General features: G+C 45.1%; 1 protein-coding gene across 1 annotated transcript; it reads left to right on the top strand.

Moving 5' to 3' along the window:
• Positions 1–18215: 18215 nt before the first annotated feature.
• On the top strand, positions 18216–20479 carry LOC123451942 (phosphopantothenoylcysteine decarboxylase subunit VHS3-like). The gene is made up of 4 exons (XM_045128507.1): positions 18216–18315; positions 18441–18542; positions 19749–19807; positions 19899–20479. Exons 2-4 carry the CDS (start codon positions 18444–18446, stop codon positions 20236–20238), a joined length of 498 nt encoding a protein of 165 aa, XP_044984442.1. The 5' UTR covers positions 18216–18315; positions 18441–18443; the 3' UTR covers positions 20239–20479.
• The last annotated feature ends 120 nt before the right edge of the window (positions 20480–20599 follow it).

The raw sequence follows: 20599 nt of genomic DNA, 5'->3' as shown, positions 1-20599 counted from the left end.
TGGCAGTGGGCACTGGGTCAATATGTTAGTGCTCAAAAATAATATAAATTGGTAGATAAGTGCATAAAAAGTGTTCTAAAATGTAAGTTGGTAGATAAGTGCATAAAAAGTGTTCTAAAATGACAATGGCATGGAAAAATCAAAAATTATAAATACGTTGGAGAAGTATCAGTGAGTAGCTCGTATGTTGTTTTACCCACAAGCTTGTGTAAGTAGAGTCGGTTTGTGGCATGACAAGCTGTTTCCACGGCTTCTGCCCAAAAGTGTCATGGCGTGTTGTATTCGTCAAGCATCATTCTAGCCATCTCTAGGAGAGTCTGGTTCTTCCTCTCAACAACTCCATTTTGTTTAGGTGTATACGTCACTCAAAACTCATGTGAGATACCCTCTTCGTCAAGAAAACTATCCACATTTGTGTTCTTAAACTCCGATTTTATGTCACTCTGAACTTTCTTGATCTTCACTTCAAACTAATTTTGGGCTTTCCGAGCGAAGTTCTTGAAGATCTTCTGTATGTGTGATTTGTCATCAAGAAAGAATACCCGCGTAAATCTAGAAAAATCATCGACAATAACTAGACCAAAAGAATTTCCACCGAGGCTCTTGTAAGCGTTGGGACCAAAGAGATCCATGTGAAGCAGCTTGAGTGGCCTTCTAGTATTCATGATGTTCTTCACAGGATGACTTCCACTGACTTGTTTTCCTGCTTGACAAGCACTACAAAGTCTATCTTTGTGAAAGATAACATATTTAACACGAAGAACATGATCACCTTTGACGATCTTGTCTAGATTACGCATACCAACATGTCATATCCTTCTATGCCTTAACCAACCTTTAGAAGATTTTGCAATAAGACATGTACGGGGTTTGGATCTTTTAGTGAAATCGACAATGTATAGATCACCTCTACGGAAACCAGTAAAGACCATGTTATGAGTGTCTTGACAAAACACTTGGCAATCAACTTTCGTAAATAGCACATTGAAACCAAAGTCTGCTAGTCTAGATACGGAAAGAAGATTGTAGCCTAGGGATTGAACAAGCATGACATTTTGAATGGAACTATCATGAGATATGGCCACCTTAACAAGACCTGGTACCTTACCCTTGGAGTTGCCCCCAAAATTCGTATACCTTCGTGGTCCATGGTTTGCTGTGATTTCATAAAACATGTCTTTATCTCTGGTCATGTGATCGGTGCATCCACTGTCAAGTATCCACTCCTTTCCTTTGACCATGTAGTCTCTAAGGTTTGCCATAAGACTAAGGCTCCTCGTGGTCTTCTCATACTCGATGTCAAACTCCTCATCTTCATCGTAGTAGCCATGCTCCACATTGTCATCGTCAAATGGAGTTTCCTCGTCATAAGAATCAAGAGATTCGTTAGAATTTTGACTATCACAATGTTCAAATTTATGCATGTGAATGGCTTCAATGATGACGTTATTAATGGTAATGACATCTCCCTTACCAAACATGAGGTCATGAAGCTCAAATAGCATTTGTCAAAATTAGGATCATTGGGCTTCATCTTGTGAAAGGCAATGCATTTATGGAAAATGATGTCAAGATTTTTCAAGGAATAGTCGGGATATCTTTTCTCCAAATCTCTCCACAAAGTATACCCACACTCAAAGTTCTTCATTCGATTAAGCACAATTCTTGGTAGTCATCTAATGATAACATTGACAGTTTTAAGATTATCAATCATATTAACTTCATCATCATGAGAAGGATGTAAGGGATCAATGGGAGGCATATAGAGATATTCAACATATTTGCCCAAATGGAATTCATCAAATATATCAAGCATTTCACCCTTCCATTGATTATAATACTCCCCATTGAGAATAGCCACTCTGAAACTAAGATTCCCCAAACTAGACACGACCATCTTTCCTTCAATGGTGATTAAACCAAGGCTATGGGGACCAAAGCTCTAATACCAATTGTGGGGTCACTAGAAGGGATGTCTAAAGGGGGGTGAATAGACTAAATGCATAAATTAAAACCTAGCCTTTTCCCAATATTGGTTGTTGGCAAATTTTAGCATTTAGAACAAGTCATACACACCCTACAAATGTTAGTCAACATATATGGTAGCGGAAAGTAAAGACATTGCACATGTAAGTAAGGAGTAGAGTTTAGGAAGATCAAATGCAAAGATGGACACGGTGATTTTTGGCATGGTTCCGATAGGTGGTGCTATCGTACGTCCATGTTAGTGGATACTTCAACCCACGGAGGGTAACAGTTGCTTCCATGGAGGGCTCCACCCACAAGGGGTCCACGAATAAGCGGCCTTGTCTATTCCATCATGGCCTACGTACACACATGATTAGCCTCACTCGGGGTAGATCTTCACGAAGTAGGCGATGTCCTTGCCTGTACAAAATTCTTGGTTCAAATCCACAACACAAAGTAGGAGGCTCCCAAGCGACACCTAACCAATCTAGGAGGCACCACCCTCCAAAAGGTAATAGATACGGTAGAACGATGAACTCCTTGCTCGTGTGCTTCAAAAGATAGTCTCCTCAACACTCAGTCACTCTCTCATAGATTTATCATGGGTAAAAGAGATTGATTGGGTAGAAAACAACTTGGGGAGGCTAGAGATCAAGTTTCAGATGGATGGATTGAAATATCTTGATCTCAACACATGAGTAGGTGGCTCTCTCTTAGAAGAATGGATATGGCAAGTGTGTGTGTCCTGAGTGCTTCCTCTGCGAATGAGAGCTGGTGGATGGGTATATATAGGTATCTCCAAAAATCCAACTGTTACAACATTATTGCCCAACTCGGTGAAACCTAAGTGAATCTTGGTGGCACCGAGTTGCACAAAATGTGGCAACTTTCGAATTCTCTGTGAGACCGATATAGAAATTTCGGTGGTACCGAATTGGTGACCTAGGGCAGTTTCCAAATCTCGGTGAGACCAATTTCAAAACTCACAAATTCTGATTCTTGAAATCGACATACTAGAAAGTTGATCACTGATTCTCGACGGCACCAAAGTGGAAGTTGGTGGTACCGAGATTCTAGTGTTTGGCAAAGGTTTTGTCTCTCGAAAAGTCGGTAGGGCTAAGTGAAATTGTTGGTCGCACCGATTTTGATGTTTAGGCTTTGGATAGATAATTTTGTGGGAGAATGGTGAGTATTTTTTGTGGCTATCTCTAAGCACTTGAGCAACTAATTCATCATAGATACCTCACCCCCTTTTAATAGTACTCGCTTTCCTATGGACTCAAATGTGATTTCTCACACATATAAAATGTAGAGTCTTGTAGCTTGAAGCTTGGTCAATCCTATTCCTTGTTGGGGAACGTCGCATGGGAAACAAAATTTTTCCTACGCGCACGAAGACCTATCATGGTGATGTCCATCTACGAGAGGGGATGAGTGATCTACGTACCCTTGTAGATCGTACAGCAGAAGCGTTAGAGAACGCGGTTGATGTAGTGGAACGTCCTCACGTCCCTCGATCCGCCCCGCGAACAATCCCGCGATCAGTCCCACGATCTAGTACCGAACGGACGGCACCTCCGCGTTCAGCACACGTACAACTCGACGATGATCTCGGCCTTCTTGATCCAGCAAGAGAGACGGAGAGGTAGAAGAGTTCTCCGGCAGCGTGACGGCGCTCCGGAGGTTGGTGATGATCTCGTCTCAGCAGGGCTCCGCCCGAGCTCCGCAGAAATGCGATCTAGAGGAAAAACTATGGAGGTATGTGGTCGGGCAGCCGTGAGAAAGTCGTCTCAAATCTGCCCTAAAAGCCCCATATATATAGGAGGAGGGAGGGGAACCTTGCCTTGGGGTCCAAGGGACCCTCAAGGGGTCTGCCGAGCCAAGGGGGGGAGGACTCCCCCCCCCCAAACCGAGTTGGACTTGGTTTGGTGGGAGGAGTCCCCCTCCCTTCCCACTTCTTCCCTCTTTTTTTTTCCTTTCCTTTGATTTTCTTCTCTTGGCGCATAGGCCCCCCTTGGGGCTGTCCCACCAGCCCACTAAGGGCTGGTGTGTCTCCCCAAAGCCTATGGGCTTCCTCGGGGTGGGTTGCCCCCCCCCCCCCCGGTGAACTCCCGGAACCCATTTGTCATTCTCGGTACATTCCCGGTAACTCCGAAAACCTTCCGGTAATCAAATGAGGTCATCCTATATATCAATCTTCGTTTCAGGACCATTCCGGAAACCCTCGTGACGTCCGTGATCTCATCCGGGACTCGGAACAACATTCGGTAACCAACCATATAACTCAAATACGCATAAAACAACGTCGAACCTTAAGTGTGCAGACCCTGCGGGTTCGAGAACTATGTAGACATGACCCGAGAGACTCCTCGGTCAATATCCAATAGCGGGACCTGGATGCCCATATTGGATCCTACATATTCTACGAAGATCTTATCGTTTGAACCTCAGTGCCAAGGATTCGTATAATCCCGTATGTCATTCCCTTTGTCCTTCGGTATGTTACTTGCCCGAGATTCGATCGTCAGTATCCGCATACCTATTTCAATCTCGTTTACTGGCAAGTCTCTTTACTCGTTCCGTAATACAAGACCCCGCAACTTACACTAAGTTACATTGCTTGCAAGGCTTGTGTGTGATGTTGTATTACCGAGTGGGCCCCGAGATACCTCTCCGTCACACGGAGTGACAAATCCCAGTCTTGATCCATACTAACTCAACTAACACCTTCGGAGATACCTGTAGAGCATCTTTATAGTCACCTAGTTACGTTGCGACGTTTGATACACACAAAGCATTCCTCCGGTGTCAGTGAGTTATATGATCTCATGGTCATAGGAATAAATACTTGACACGCAGAAAACAGTAGCAACAAAATGACACGATCAACATGCTACGTCTATTAGTTTGGGTCCAGTCCATCATGTGATTCTCCCAATGACGTGATCCAGTTATCAAGCAACAACACCTTGTTCATAATCAGAAGACACTGACTATCATCGATCAACTGGCTAGCCAACTAGAGGCATGCTAGGGACGGTGTTTTGTCTATGTATCCACACATGTAAATGAGTCTTCATTCAATACAATTATAGCATGGATAATAAACTATTATCTTGATACAGGAATTATAATAATAACTATACATTTATTATTGCCTCTAGGGCATAATTCCAACAGTCTCCCACTTGCACTAGAGTCAATAATCTAGCCCTCACATCACCATGTGAATTACATTGTAATAAATCTAACACCCATAGAGTTCTGGTGTCGATCATGTCACCACTCCAAGATCCGTCATGAACTGCTTCATCCAGACACCCTCCTTAGCCGCCTCTGAGGCAGCCATGTACTCCGCTTCACATGTAGAATCTGCTACGACGCTTTGCTTGGAACTGCACCAGCTTACTGCACCCCCATTAAGAATAAATACGTATCCGGTTTGTGACTTAGAGTCGTCCGGATCTGTGTCAAATCTTGCATCGACGTAACCTTTTACGGCGAGCTCTTCGTCACCTCCATACACGAGAAACATCTCCTTAGTCCTTTTCAGGTACTTCAGGATATTCTTGACCGCTGTCCAGTGATCCACTCCTAGATTACTCTGGAACTTACCTGCCATACTTATGGCCAGGCTAACATCCGGTCTAGTGCACAGCATCGCATACATAATAGAACCTATGGCTGAAGCATAGGGGACGGAGCGCATATGCTCTCTATCTTCATCAGTTGCTGGGCACTGAGTCTTACTCAATCTCGTACCTTGTAAAACTGGCAAGAACCCTTTCTTGGACTGTTCCATTTTGAACCTCTTCAAAACTTTATCAAGGTATGTGCTTTGTGAAAGTCCTATCAGGCGTTTTGATCTATCCCTATAGATCTTAATGCCTAGAATGTAAGCAGGTTCTCCTAGGTCCTTCATAGAGAAACTTTTATTCAAGTAACCTTTTATGCTCTCCAAAAACTCTACGTTGTTTCCAATCAGTAATATGTCATCCACATATAATATTAGAAACGCCACAGAGCTCCCACTCACTTTCTTGTAAATACAAGATTCTTCAACCACTTGTATAAACCCAAATGCTTTGATCACCTCATCAAAGCGTTTGTTCCAACTCCGAGATGCTTGCACCAGTCCATAAATGGATCGCTGGAGCTTGCATACCTTGTCAGCATTTTTAGGATCGACAAAACCTTCGGGTTGCATCATATACAACTCTTCCTTAAGGAAACCGTTAAGGAACGCCGTTTTGACATCCATCTGCCAGATTTCATAATCGAAAAATGCAGCTATTGCTAACATGATTCTGACGGACTTAAGCATCGCTACGGGTGAGAAGGTCTCATCGTAGTCAACTCCTGGAACTTGTGAAAAAACCCTTTGCCACAAGTCGAGCTTTATAAATGGTCACATTACCGTCAGCGTCCGTCTTCTTCTTAAAGATCCATTTGTTCTGAATAGCCTTGCGGCCCTCAGGTAGTATCTCCAAAGTCCACACCTTGTTCTCATACATGGATCCTATCTCGGATTTCATGGCTTCTAGCCATTTGTTGGAATCTGGGCCCACCATTGCTTCTTCATAATTTGCAGGTTCATTGTTGTCTAACAACATGATTGATAAGACGGGATTACCGTACCACTCTAGAGCAGCGCGTGATCTCGTCGACCTGCGTGGTTCAACAGAAACTTGAACTGGAGTTTCATGATCATCATCATTAACTGCCTCCTCAACCGGCGTCGCAATGACAGAGGTTTCCCCTTGCCCTGCGCCACCATCCAGAGGGATGAGAGGTTCGACAACCTCGTCAAGTTCTATCTTCCTCCCACTCAATTCTCTCGAGAGAAACTCCTTCTCGAGAAAAGTTCCGTTCTTAGCAACAAACACTTTGCCCTCGGATTTGAGATAGAAGGCGTACCCAACTATCTCTTTTGGGTAACCTATGAAGACGCATTTTTCCGCTTTGGGTTCCAGCTTTTCAGGCTGAAGCTTTTTGACATAAGCATCACATCCCCAAACTTTAAGAAACGACAACTTTGGTCTTTTGCCATACCATAGTTCGTATGGTGTCGTCTCAACGGATTTCGATGGTGCCCTGTTTAAAGTGAATGCAGCTGTTTCCAATGCATAACCCCAAAATGATAACGGCAAATCAGTAAGAGACATCATAGATCGCACCATCTCTAACAAAGTACGATTACGACGTTCGGACACACCATTACGCTGTGGTGTTCCAGGCGGTGTTAACTGCGAAACAATTCCACATTGTCTTAAGTGAGTACCAAACTCGAAACTCAGATACTCACCCCCACGATCAGACCGTAGGAACTTGATCTTCTTGTTACGATGATTTTCCACTTCACTCTGAAATTGCTTGAACTTTTCAAATGTTTCAGACTTGTGCTTCATCAAGTAGACATAACCATATCTACTTAAATCGTCAGTGAAGGTGAGAAAATAACGATATCCGCCGCGTGCCTCCACGCTCATTGGACCACACACATCGGTATGTATGATTTCCAACAAGTCACTTGCACGCTCCATTGTTCCGGAGAACGGAGTCTTAGTCATCTTGCCCATAAGGCATGGTTCGCACGTGTCAAGGGAATCGAAGTCAAGTGACTCCAAAAGTCCATCAGCATGGAGTTTCTTCATGCGCTTTACACCAATATGACCCAAGCGGCAGTGCCACAAAAATATGGCGCTATCATTGTTTACTCTAACTCTTTTGGTCTCAATGTTATGTATATGCGTATCGCTATCAAGATTCAATATGAACAATCCTCTCACATTCGGTGCATGACCATAAAAGATGTTACTCATAGAAATAGAACAACCATTATTCTCAGACTTAAAAGAGTAACCGTCTCGCAATAAACAAGATCCAGATATAATGTTCATGCTCAACGCAGGCACTAAATAACAATGATTTAAGTTCATCACTAATCCCGATGGTAGCTGAAGTGACACTGTGCCGACGGCGATTGCATCAACCTTGGAACCGTTTCCTACGCGCATCGTCACTTCGTCTTTCGCCAGCCTTCGTCTATTCCGCAGTTCCTGCTTCGAGTTGCAAATGTGAGCAACAGAACCGGTATCAAATACCCAGGCACTACTACGAGAGCCGGTTAAATACACATCAATAACATGTATATCAAATATACCTGATTTTTCTTTGCCCGCCTTCTTATCTGCCAGATACTTGGGGCAATTGCACTTCCAGTGACCCATACCCTTGCAATAGAAGCACTCTGTTTCAGGCTTAGGTCCAGCTTTGGGCTTCTTCGGCGGATTGGCAACAGGCTTGCCGCTCTTCTTCGAATTGCCCTTCTTTCCTTTGCCGTTTCTCTTGAAACTAGTGGTCTTGCTCACCATCAACACTTGATGCTCTTTACGGAGTTCAGACTCTGCGACTTTCAGCATCGCAAACAACTCGTCGGGAGACTTGTTCATCCCTTGCATGTTGTAGTTCAACACAAAGCCTTTATAGCTTGGCGGCAGTGATTGAAGGATTCTGTCAGTGATAGCTTCCTGCGGGAGTTCAATCCCCAGTTCAGCTAGAAGGTTTGAGTACCCAGACATTTTGAGTACATGTTCACTGACAGACGAGTTTTCCTCCATCTTGCAAGCATAGAATTTATCGGAGGTCTCATACCTCTCGATCCGGGCGTTCTTCTGAAAGATAAACTTCAACTCCTGGAACATCTCAAATGCTCCATGACGCTCAAAGCGACGTTGAAGTCCCGGTTCCAAGCCATACAAGACTGCACATTGAACTATTGAGTAGTCCTCCTTACGTGCTAACCAAGCGTTCTTAACATCCTGATCAGCCGTAGCGGGTGGTTCATCTCCTAGCGCAGCATTAAGGACATAATCCTTCTTTCCAGCTTGTAAGATTAGCTTAATATTACGAGCCCAGTCTACAAAGTTGCTTCCATCATCTTTCAACTTAGCTTTCTCTAGGAACGTATTAAAATTCAGGATGACACCTGCGTGAGCCATGATCTACAACACAAATATATTCAAAGTGGACTTAGACTATGTTCAAGATAATTAGAGTTCAACTTAATCAAATTATATGCTAAACTCCCACTCAAAAAGTACATCTCTCTAGTCATTTGAGTGGTTCATGATCCACTTACACTATCCCAAGTCCGATCATCACGTGAGTTGAGTATAGTTTCAGTGGTAAGCATCCCTATGCTAATCATATCAACTATATGATTCATGATCGACCTTTCGGTCTCATGTGTTCCGAGGCCATGTCTGCACATGCTAGGCTCGTCAAGCTTAACCCGAGTGTTCCGCGTGCGCAACTGTTTTGCACCCGTTGTATGTGAACGTTGAGTCTATCACACCCGATCATCACGTGGTGTCTCGAAACGACGAACTGTAGCAACGGTGCACAGTCGGGGAGAACACAATTTCGTCTTGAAATTTTAGTGAGAGATCACCTCATAATGCTACCGTCGTTCTAAGCAAAATAAGGTGCATAAAAGGATTAACATCACATGCAATTCATAAGTGACATGATATGGCCATCATCATGTGCTTCTTGATCTCCATCACCAAAGCACCGACACGATCTTCTTGTCACCGGCGCCACACCATGATCATCCATCAACGTGTTGCCATCGTGGTTGTCGTGCTACTTATGCTATTACTGCTAAAGCTACATCCTAGCAAAATAGTAAACGCATGTGCAAGCACATATGTTAGTATAAAGACAACCCTATGGCTCCTGCCGGTTGCCGTACCATCGACGTGCAAGTCGATATTTCTATTACAACATGATCATCTCATACATCCAATATATCACATCACATCGTTGTCCATATCACATCACAATCATACCCTGCAAAAACAAGTTAGACGTCCTCTAATTTTGTTGTTGCATGTTTTACGTGGTGACCAAGGGTATCTAGTAGGATCGCATCTTACTTACGCAAACACCACAACGGAGATATATGAGTTGCTATTTAACCTCATCCAAGGACCTCCTTGGTCAAATCCGATTCAACTAAAGTTGGAGAAACCGTCACTTGCCAGTCATCTTTGAGCAAAGGGGGTTACTCGTAACGATGAAACCAGTCTCTCGTAAGCGTACGAGTAATGTCAGTCCAAGCCGCTTCAATCCAACAATACCACGGAATCAAGAAAAGACTAAGGAGGGAAGCAAAACGCACATCACCGCCCACAAAAACTTTTGTGTTCTACTCGAGAAGACATCTACGCATGAACCTAGCTCATGATGCCACTGTTGGGGAACGTCGCATGCGAAACAAAAATTTTCCTACGCGCACGAAGACCTATCATGGTGATGTCCATCTACGAGAGGGGATGAGTGATCTACGTACCCTTGTAGATCGTACAGCAGAAGCGTTAGAGAACGCGGTTGATGTAGTGGAACGTCCTCATGTCCCTCGATCCGCCCCGCGAACAATCCCGCGATCAGTCCCACGATCTAGTACCGAACGGACGGCACCTCCGCGTTCAGCACACGTACAGCTCGACGATGATCTCGGCCTTCTTGATCCAGCAAGAGAGACGGAGAGGTAGAAGAGTTCTCCGGCAGCGTGACGGCGCTCCGGAGGTTGGTGATGATCTCGTCTCAGCAGGGCTCCGCCCGAGCTCCGCAGAAACGCGATCTAGAGGAAAAACTATGGAGGTATGTGGTCGGGCAGCCGTGAGAAAGTCGTCTCAAATCTGCCCTAAAAGCCCCATATATATAGGAGGAGGGAGGGGAACCTTGCCTTGGGGTCCAAGGGACCCTCAAGGGGTCGGCCGAGCCAAGGGGGGGAGGACTCCCCCCCCAAACCGAGTTGGACTTGGTTTGGTGGAAGGAGTCCCCCTCCCTTCCCACTTCTTCCCTCTCTTTTTTCCTTTCCTTTGATTTTCTTCTCTTGGCGCATAGGCCCCCCTTGGGGCTGTCCCACCAGCCCACTAAGGGCTGGTGTGTCTCCCCAAAGCCTATGGGCTTCCCCGGGGTGGGTTGCCCCCCCGGTGAACTCCCGGAACCCATTCGTCATTCCCGGTACATTCCCAGTAACTCCGAAAACCTTCCGGTAATCAAATGAGGTCATCCTATATATCAATATTCGTTTCCGGACCATTCCGGAAACCCTCGTGACGTCCGTGATCTCATCCGGGACTCCGAACAACATTCGGTAACCAACCATATAACTCAAATACGCATAAAACAACGTCGAACCTTAAGTGTGCAGACCCTGCGGGTTCGAGAACTATGTAGACATGACCCGAGAGACTCCTCGGTCAATATCCAATAGCGGGACCTGGATGCCCATATTGGATCCTACATATTCTACGAAGATCTTATCGTTTGAACCTCAGTGCCAAGGATTCGTATAATCCCGTATGTCATTCCCTTTGTCCTTCGGTATGTTACTTGCCCGAGATTCGATCGTCAGTATCCGCATACCTATTTCAATCTCGTTTACTGGCAAGTCTCTTAACTCGTTCTGTAATACAAGACCCCGCAACTTACACTAAGTTACATTGCTTGCAAGGCTTGTGTGTGATGTTGTATTACCGAGTGGGCCCCGAGATACCTCTCCGTCACACGGAGTGACAAATCCCAGTCTTGATCCATACTAACTCAACTAACACCTTCGGAGATACCTGTAGAGCATCTTTATAGTCACCCAGTTACGTTGCGACGTTTGATACACACAAAGCATTCCTCCGGTGTCAGTGAGTTATATGATCTCATGGTCATAGGAATAAATACTTGACACGCAGAAAACAGTAGCAACAAAATGACACGATCAACATGCTACGTCTATTAGTTTGGGTCCAGTCCATCATGTGATTCTCCCAATGACGTGATCCAGTTATCAAGCAACAACACCTTGTTCATAATCAGAAGACACTGACTATCATCGATCAACTGGCTAGCCAACTAGAGGCATGCTAGGGACGGTGTTTTGTCTATGTATCCACACATGTAAATGAGTCTTCATTCAATACAATTATAGCATGGATAATAAACTATTATCTTGATACAGGAATTATAATAATAACTATACATTTATTATTGCCGCTAGGGCATAATTCCAACATTCCTTTCATTGGGGCTTATCCACAAATCCTTTACCTAATGCTCTCTGTGGACTATACGTGAAATATACTAAGTAAAAGTGTTAGTCCAAGAAACAATGTATGTTGTCATAAATTATCAAAACCACCAAGGGAGCATATGTGCTTTCAATGGGCCATTTATAGCCAACACGCAACCCTACATGATATGACCAAAATGACCCTGGGTCAATGGCCAACCGACACATGTTCCAACGGTAGGATTTCAAAGCCACACATGATAACATTAATTGGCCTACAAGCAATGCCGACCCAACCAACTCTGGAAAAGATTTCCTCTCATTGTATTCACTCGAAGACATAAGGAATTCTGGGTTGAGCATCACATCACTTCGATCACATCGACCCCACTTAACAGTACGGGGGTTCCTATGACTCAGGAAAGAAGAAAACACAACTACGAAAAGACTTTGTCTTCGTGTTTCATTATCTTCAAGTGATTATCTTCGCGTACCACTAATGGCTTCGACGGTCATCAATATCTTCAGACATTTTTATGGGTCATCTACTATGGTTAAACCGAATATCCATGGACATCTATTTGTTTTAAGCTATCAACTCTCACAAACACATTAGTCCCTCAACCACGTTTGTCTCCAATACTCCAAAACCGACAAGGGGTGGTACTAGATGCACTTGCAGCAAGCATAAAAGCGCCCTCGAAGTGGAGTAATAGTAATAGATGCAGTATCATTTCGGTCTACTTTCTATGGACGTGACACCTATATACATGATCATTGTCATGGATAACATGCCATAACTATGCGCTATTCTGTCAACTGCCCAACAATAATTTATTTACCCACCGTATACTATGTTCAAGAGAGAAGCCTCTAGCGAAACCTATGGCCCCCGGGCCTACTTAAACATATTTACTAAAACCCTAAAAATACCTCGCTGTAATTTTATGATTTATTTTACTTTTTATATTTATATCATCTATATCTATCGGAATTAATCGTTGCAAGAAACAAGTTCAAGGGGCTTGACAACCTTCTTGCCCGCGTTGGGTGCAAGTGTTTGGTTTTGTGTGTGTAGGTGTTGACAACGAGAGTTTGTCATGATTCTCATACTGGTTCGATAACCTTGGTTCTGACTCAGGGAAAGACTTATCGCTACTATATTGCTTCACCCTTCCTCTTTGGGGGGGGGGGAACCCAACGCAACTCACAAGTAGCAGTGCCCGCCACTGCTGCGACAAGAGCAGTTGCGGGTGCATTTTAGTACATGCCTGTGATATTTCTTCGACTTAGCAGTGGTGGGTGATATAGTGCGCCATCCACTAATCTGGTTTCACCTATAAGCCCTTCCTGGTAGTGAAAGCTTGTTTGAAACCCTAGCTTAAAGGACACCTTCCTCTCGTGGGTTTGATAACTCAGGGTCGCCTCGGGGAAAAAAGGGAGAGAATCATTGTTGCTCCATTTCTGGATCACTAAAGGAACTAATCATCTATGCACCCCTGGATGTTGCTTTGTAGCTCAACCACTCCCATCAATAATGCATCACCACCACTCCCACAACACTAATGCATCCATGGATGTTGCTTTGCAACTAAGCCGCTCCCATCGATGCTGCATCGCTGCCGCTCCCGCAGTGCTAGTGCCTCCGCGGATGTTGCTTTGCAACTACGCTACAACATGGAAAATGTTTTGGTGCCTTGTCATCGCATCGTTCATCAGTGCCACCATGGATCCTGCTTTGCAAGTGACACGATGGAGGTTGCAGCGGTGCGCGGCATGTATCAGTCGCCCGTGCAAAGCAGGGGAGGTAAGGCTCCGACTACGAGCATTTTGATTGTCGAGCTTATAGCAGCAATGTTTTGCCGTGGAGCTTATAGCAGCATTGTTTTGCCGTGGAGCTTGCAGCAGGAGTGTTGGGGAGAGGGAGCAGCAACGGTGTATGATGACGGCGGCGCAACATAGTGTGGTGATGAGCGACGATGAGAAACATGAAGGGGATTTGCATGAGGAAGAAGAAGTTTTCAAGGAGAAAAATGTGTGGACAAGATTTTTGCGTGAAGATAACATTACAAGAGAGGAGGCGGTGAACGGGCCCATAAAGGACACGTGTCATGCTTTTTTTAACACGATACAGTAGCAGGCGCTTATACTTACACACAAAAATTTACCCTTATGAACGCACACACACTCTACCGCTATAAGCACCTCCGTGAGAGTGTGTGTGGCACATCACTTGAGATTGACAACTCACCACAAACACCTTGCTAGGCGATGTGATTGTCTCCTCTCACTGGATGCACGTGCGAGAATGCGTGAAATAAAATCCAGAAAAATGCAAACATCAATGTCAAGCTTAGGACTTGAACTTTGATGGGTTAAGGATAACACCATCTTCCTAACCATTCAATCACACGTCGATTCAGGTCACACATTTCATGTTAGCGAGGTGGTTTATGGACAGACAAAATATGAACGAGGCAATTTAAAGGGTTTTCCAAAATCTCTCCCTAATAATAAAGCAAATAGGGTTTCTGGTCGTCCGTCATTTAAACTGCCCCCGAAGTTGGCTAAAATTACCCACCAATGCCACTCGTAAGTAAAAAAAAACGGTTTGTTTTTCGGATTTCTGAAATCAGCGCTGTTATTTGTTGTTATAGACACCGATACGTTAGCAGATCAATACTCAACGAGTAGCGCGATGGCTATCGGTTCAAGTCTCCACATGGGAGACCAGGGTTTGATCCCTGGTTCTCTTATTTTTCGTGCAGGTCGGTGTTTTTTTAATTTCTTTTCGATCGTGTGTTTTTTTCCCAGGTTTCGATCATACGTGTTGTACTCATCCCATCGTAGACATACCGCTTCATACATTCCCCTCGGCCCACATGTATGCGAACCTCCACGTCGCGAGCTCGCCTGGATTTCTTGGAAAGAATCTACCTGTTTTTTTTTCGTGACCCCTCACAATACGGTCGATCTGTTGGAATCAAACACAACATCCATCGCCGCCTTCCGTGTGATCTCCCATAAATATCAGCTTGTCAAGGAGAGGAGAGGTGAGGAAGGGTGGATCCGTGGAGCGGAGGGGCGGCTGAACCGTGCGCAAGCGAGGCCAATCCTACGGGGCGATTCGTCCGGGTACGAGTCATGCCGAGGCCGATGACATCGAAGTCACGGAGCCAGCTAAGACATGCGGTGACTGCAGCAATTTAAGCGCGGACGTGCGGCGACTGTGGCAATTTAGGCGCGGCGAGCGACGGACTGGTTTTTGCAGCCGGCCAGCCAAACTCACAATCGATGGAGCGAGTGGTGCGGCCGCCTTGCGGGAGGCTGTGACGGTGAGGCGTGGCGGAGTTGGGCCATGCGGCCGAACGGGGTTGTCCTCGTCGAGCAGATTGTCGTCCCAAGGTCGCCTTCAGGGCTCCAATTCCCTACCGCTGTCAAGCTCTATGTGAGGCTCCACGTGGACATATCTATTCACCTGATACTATATTTCCTCTGGCAGCCGTCTATTCCGCTTGTTGTTTCCTTTCGATCTGTGAGAAGGCCTCAAGGAGGGAGATGCGGAGGTGCATGGAACCATGGAAGTTTTTAGATGAGATTAGTTAAAGAAAAGGAAAATTTCCCACTCTGCCATGCGGGGGTCAAAGGTGGGTGGGTTCCCTGATGCCCTGGCTGTGGCAACAATAATTTGTGTAACAAGCATGCTTTTTTATTTATCAAATTCTCATCTGATCTAGAAATATGGTGCGTATGCATGGCTATGCATTTGATTTCTTCCCTCCTGTGCGTTGACTTGATAAGTATAGACCCCCATGAGCACTGATGACCAACGATGCCATAACATAAGATCCACACTGAACTCCGTGGTGCGAATTTTCAATAAGGTATACCATCTCGGTGCTCATGGTTTCTTCAGCATATATATAGTCTCTACTATGTAGTTCTCCGTGCAACCAAGTTAATTGTACAAGAGCCATTAAATAAATAATTCTTGTTGAACCGTTGTTTGGTGATTGTGTCGATTTGAATGTACAGTAGCATTACATGAACAATCCAAGTTCATTTTACTATTCTGTCTGCAACAGACTATTCTGCCTTTTTGCAATTGTAGAATTACTAAGTTCATGTTGACGAGGCACCTATTCCAGATGCTTGCAAATTGTTAGAATTTCATCGCTCTTCATTTTGTCTAGCATTTGCTGTGTCCTATGCTCCTATAGCTTTCATAGCTTTCTAGGTATAAACTACATATGCACCTAGCAGTAAATTATTTTTTAAGAGTAATCTATCAGTGTTGTATATTCATTGTTGGCATAAATTGATGCAAGTCTTGTGGTTGACTTCCGGCATAACCGAAATCCAAAATTCGTTGGTGAACTTAGAGCAATCCATTGCGACATAATCTTGGATGAAGTTATTTTTTGATTAAATTATGATTTTTTACTGTAGTGTATACTCCCATAAATTAGAAATTCATGGTTTGGTAGGTTTCTATCAATCATTATTTATCTTCTCCACCATAAAAAAATATTTCTCTTCTCAGTTACGTTGAGGTGAATGTAGCTAATGGTCATACTTATCAATATAGGCGCATGCAGCAGATTATGAAGAAAATGCACCTGAAGATAGTTCCTCAGAATGAGAACCCAATTACCATTCTCTTCAACAATGAAGGCACATTGTTTGTATATCATTAGCCCTGTCCTGTGAAATTCAGAATCATAAAAGATAATATTCACGCACCTATACGTTTGCTCGAACACAATCACATTTTGGAACAGTGACTTGCTGGAAGCTGGCGCCGGGCCACAAGGGGATCCGACCCGAGGACGCGCCTCCGCTACTCTCCTGCGACCTGATGCAACCCCTCCATCCACTTCAACGTCAGGTACCCTCTTTTTCCATATGTAGCCTCTGAGTTACTTCCATGCCAAACGTATGCAGTCATCCGCCTCACAATGTACACAGCCGTACCACACTGCAAGCTAAAGCCTGCGACCAAATCAATCATTCTGCGATGGATTCAGTTGAAGAGGTTGAGAAGACAGTGGCTTTGGGATCGGCGGCAGAAAGTAGCTTCGACTCCCTTGGATGGCGTAGAAAATGTATGCCATAGGCACATTAAACCACTGCATACGGCCACACGAGAGACAACTACAGCAACAACCAACGGGTATATTCAGTTTTTTTTTATTTAGCCCATCTATCACTGCTATGTTGGTTGAACAGGACCACCAAAAAAATGTTAGGACACTTAATATCGTGAGTTGTACTAACTTTTGATATTGTGGGACATTCCAGTATATAAATATTTGCATGTACAGTGTTATAACGTAGACACGTGAAGGCATATTTTCAACGACAAGAATATATGTTAGTCATGAAGGCATGTACAGTGTTATAACGTAGAACCTTTTTATGATTTTTTCATGGTTCTAATGTTTTCAATGTTTTGGTGGTTGAATTCGTAGACTCGTCAAATTCTGATTCATGGCAACCGACATTTCCTCTATAGTGAAGCACATATGCTGTGGTACGAAGTTGCCCGCGTAGGAAGCCCTCACAACCTGCTCGATGGAATTACTTTTTAGTAGTTTTAAACGTTCTTTTGTGACGACGCGACTTAATGACATGCGTGTCCTGCAGTGGCCGAGCTCATCGCCTTGGGATTGACCATGTTCGAAGATGTTGGGACCAATTGAACACCACAACAATGTCAACGTGATGGGAAGGAGGATAAGCGGTGAAGACACGGATGGTGCGGTGTTGAAATAGAGGCGTAGACATGTGAATGAGGTTGATCTTGAGCCATACGATTTTAGATTAGGATGTGATGTTTGTTCTCCCGTTGCAACGCACGGGCATTTTTCATAGTAAAGTTAAAGAGGGGCTGTGTGCCTAGACGGGCCCCGCTTGGCAGGCAGCCCAAATGGCCAAATCCAAGCGGCGGCGGTGGTGGTTGTGTGGACTCGAGTCGCACGAGCCACCCGCCTGGCCGTCTTCCGTCTCGAGCGGACCCGGCCCCACCCGTCAGCCCGCTCCTCGCAGGTCTCGCAGCCGCACCAAAACCCTAGGACACGGCGCGCCTGCGCCCTAGCCAAGCCAAGCCCAACACCACACGGCCGAGCCCAAAACCCTAACCCCCACCTCATCCCATCTCACCCGCCGCGCAACTATTAAAGCCTCCGCCCCAAGAAATCCGGCGCACGCTCGCCCCGCATCTCCCTCTATCCCGTCGTCTCTTTCCTCCCCACCTCGGCGCAGCAACAGAGGTACGGCCTGCTCCCTCCGCCCCGCCCTAGGGTTCCGTGCCCGGAGCCCAGATTCGGCCGCTTCCGCGCCCGGAAACCGCGTCCCCTGGCGTCTTACCCGTTCGTTTCCACCGATTCCCGTGCAGGTTATGGCGATGGCGACGGCGGTGCGCTGGACCCAGACGGCGGGCGCGTCCGCGGCGGTGGCCGTCGCCGCGCAGAGGCTGCTGCTTCTCCTCGCTCTCGCGGTGAGCGTCCGGCCTCTCCCCACCTTCAGTATCATCATCACTCCGCCTTGTTGTTGTGCCCGCGCTTGTTACGAGTTAGTGCTAGATTGGCTCGTTGACCGTGATTCTAACGCCGGTAGAGTTGAGTTTTTCTTTGTCAGGCATGCTGTGGTTTACGTTCCTTAGGGTTTGACCCAAGCAATCCGGCTAGTGTGGCACCTAGATCTGGAGATGTATGCTCGTGACCGTAATGTTTAGGCAATTTTCGTCTTGTGTATCCTGGTAAACAGTGCTTGTTTGGTTTCCTAGGTTGGTTTCTGCGAGTAGATCTAGGCAGATCTGGTCGCTGCATCAGGGGAGGTTCGGTTGCAAGTGTCTAAACGTTACGGTCATTGTGACAACCACAGAAAAACACATGGCTGCATTGCAGCAGGGCAGGTTTTGATGATTCCAAGCCCAAACATGGGCAACTGCACTCTGCCAAGCAGAGAAAATTGTTAATGCAGGTGTTTGCCGGATGATTCGGCGCTTGGACTCCACCTTCTCATCGTGGAGCGCATTTTTTTTGTTTCCGAGTGCCATTCGGACTCCGGACGTGGGTTTGTTATCGTGCCCTGTTTGGTTAGAGCAGTAAATGCTGCTGTGAATAAGGTTTAGGTGGGTGAATGGATAACGGTTACCGTTACGGTGCTAGTTTCCTAGCAATTGTCGCGTGTGATTGGCCATATGTACACTATTTTTGGTAGTGTTTTATTAAGTATAAATAAAATTGTTGTGATTGTCTTTGCTGTTGGGAGTGGGCTCTTATGGAAGCCCTTGAATTAATTTAATGAAAAAAAATTGTAATGTGGCTGTTGAATGGGTGTTAGTTTTGGAAAGCCTAGCCAGGAATTTTTGTGATGCTTATGGTAGCCCCCAAACTGGTTTATTGAAAATCCCTCTACTATTACTGTAGAATTAAATGTCATCTCTACGTCAATAGTAAATAAATTGTAGTTGCATGGTTATTCCGTACACCAAGGGATTGCTTACTGATTTGCATTTATTCCTGCTCATGTTTGAATAAGCTTTCTATATGCATTTATATCATTGAATCGTTATGATAACCTTATTTCTTATTGTTTACCTATCTGCCTGTATGCATTTATATCATTGAATCGTTATGATAACCTTATTTCTTATTGTTTACCTATCTGCCTGTGCTGATGTCACCTGAATCATTTTCAGATGGAAGCTGTAAACAATGGAGCGGATATCTTCAATGATGGCCAGCAAGAAATTATCAAGTAAATTTATTTACCCTATTCTGCATGTGACGTCAACTGCAATGTATGGTTTTCTGTTGCTGACTGGTTTGTGCAAATGCAACATTTGAAGGCAATTTGGCAGAATCAAATCTGAGACTGTTCCGGAGAACAAGGATGCAGGGTCTGATGACGACGACGATGACGAAGATGAGGATGATGAAACTGGTGATGCTGATGACGATGATGCTGATGCTGGGGAGGACTTCTCTGGTGAAGAAGGCGAGGATGATGATGAGGACGATGACCCTGAGGCAAATGGCGATGATGCAGGCGCAGGGAGTGATGATGGTGATGACGATGATGACGATGATGATGGTGATGATGGCGAGGATGATGATGATGATGACGAGGATGAGGATGAAGAGGAGGAGGAAGACGAGGACCAGCCGCCGGCCAAGAAGAAGAAATGATCTTGTGCCTTCCAGCTGTTGTGTTTCAGTCCGTTAGTTTATCTGCTGTCTAGATCATGATTGAGCGGGTCTGGTACACACCGACCTATGTAGCTTCTGTGTCGTGGTGGTTTGGTGTCTCATAGAGTAGAACATTGAACTTCTGATGTTGTTTCCTGCGTTGTGCAAGTAGTCTTAACATTTCGCTGTTGATGTGTTTATTGGAGCTGTGATACCATTCAATCTAATTCTTGTTACTCCATCGTTGTCACATGTGCTTTGAATGGCTTTTGTGTTCGACTTATATGAAATCCAAATTGTCAATGCTTTTGGTGAGGGCATGTTCGGAGTATGAAATTTTTGGAAGTAAAAGGCATGCCAT

Source organism: Hordeum vulgare, chromosome 5H, assembly GCF_904849725.1.
Source record: "Hordeum vulgare subsp. vulgare chromosome 5H, MorexV3_pseudomolecules_assembly, whole genome shotgun sequence".
NCBI classification, from domain to species: Eukaryota; Viridiplantae; Streptophyta; class Magnoliopsida; order Poales; family Poaceae; genus Hordeum; species Hordeum vulgare.
Note: the sequence above shows the minus strand (reverse complement) of the source record. Positions and strands in the feature narration are given on the sequence as shown.

What these genes read in the sequence shown, in the direction of transcription:
- LOC123451942 (XM_045128507.1), top strand. Translation starts at nt 18,444, where the DNA reads ATGGCGATGGCGACGGCGGTGCGCTGGACCCAGACGGCGGGCGCGTCC. An exon ending in TGCTTCTCCTCGCTCTCGCG is followed by an intron (nt 18,543 to 19,748) that starts GTGAGCGTCCGG and finishes AATCATTTTCAG; the next exon opens with ATGGAAGCTGTAAACAATGG. An exon ending in GGCCAGCAAGAAATTATCAA is followed by an intron (nt 19,808 to 19,898) that starts GTAAATTTATTT and finishes CAACATTTGAAG; the next exon opens with GCAATTTGGCAGAATCAAAT.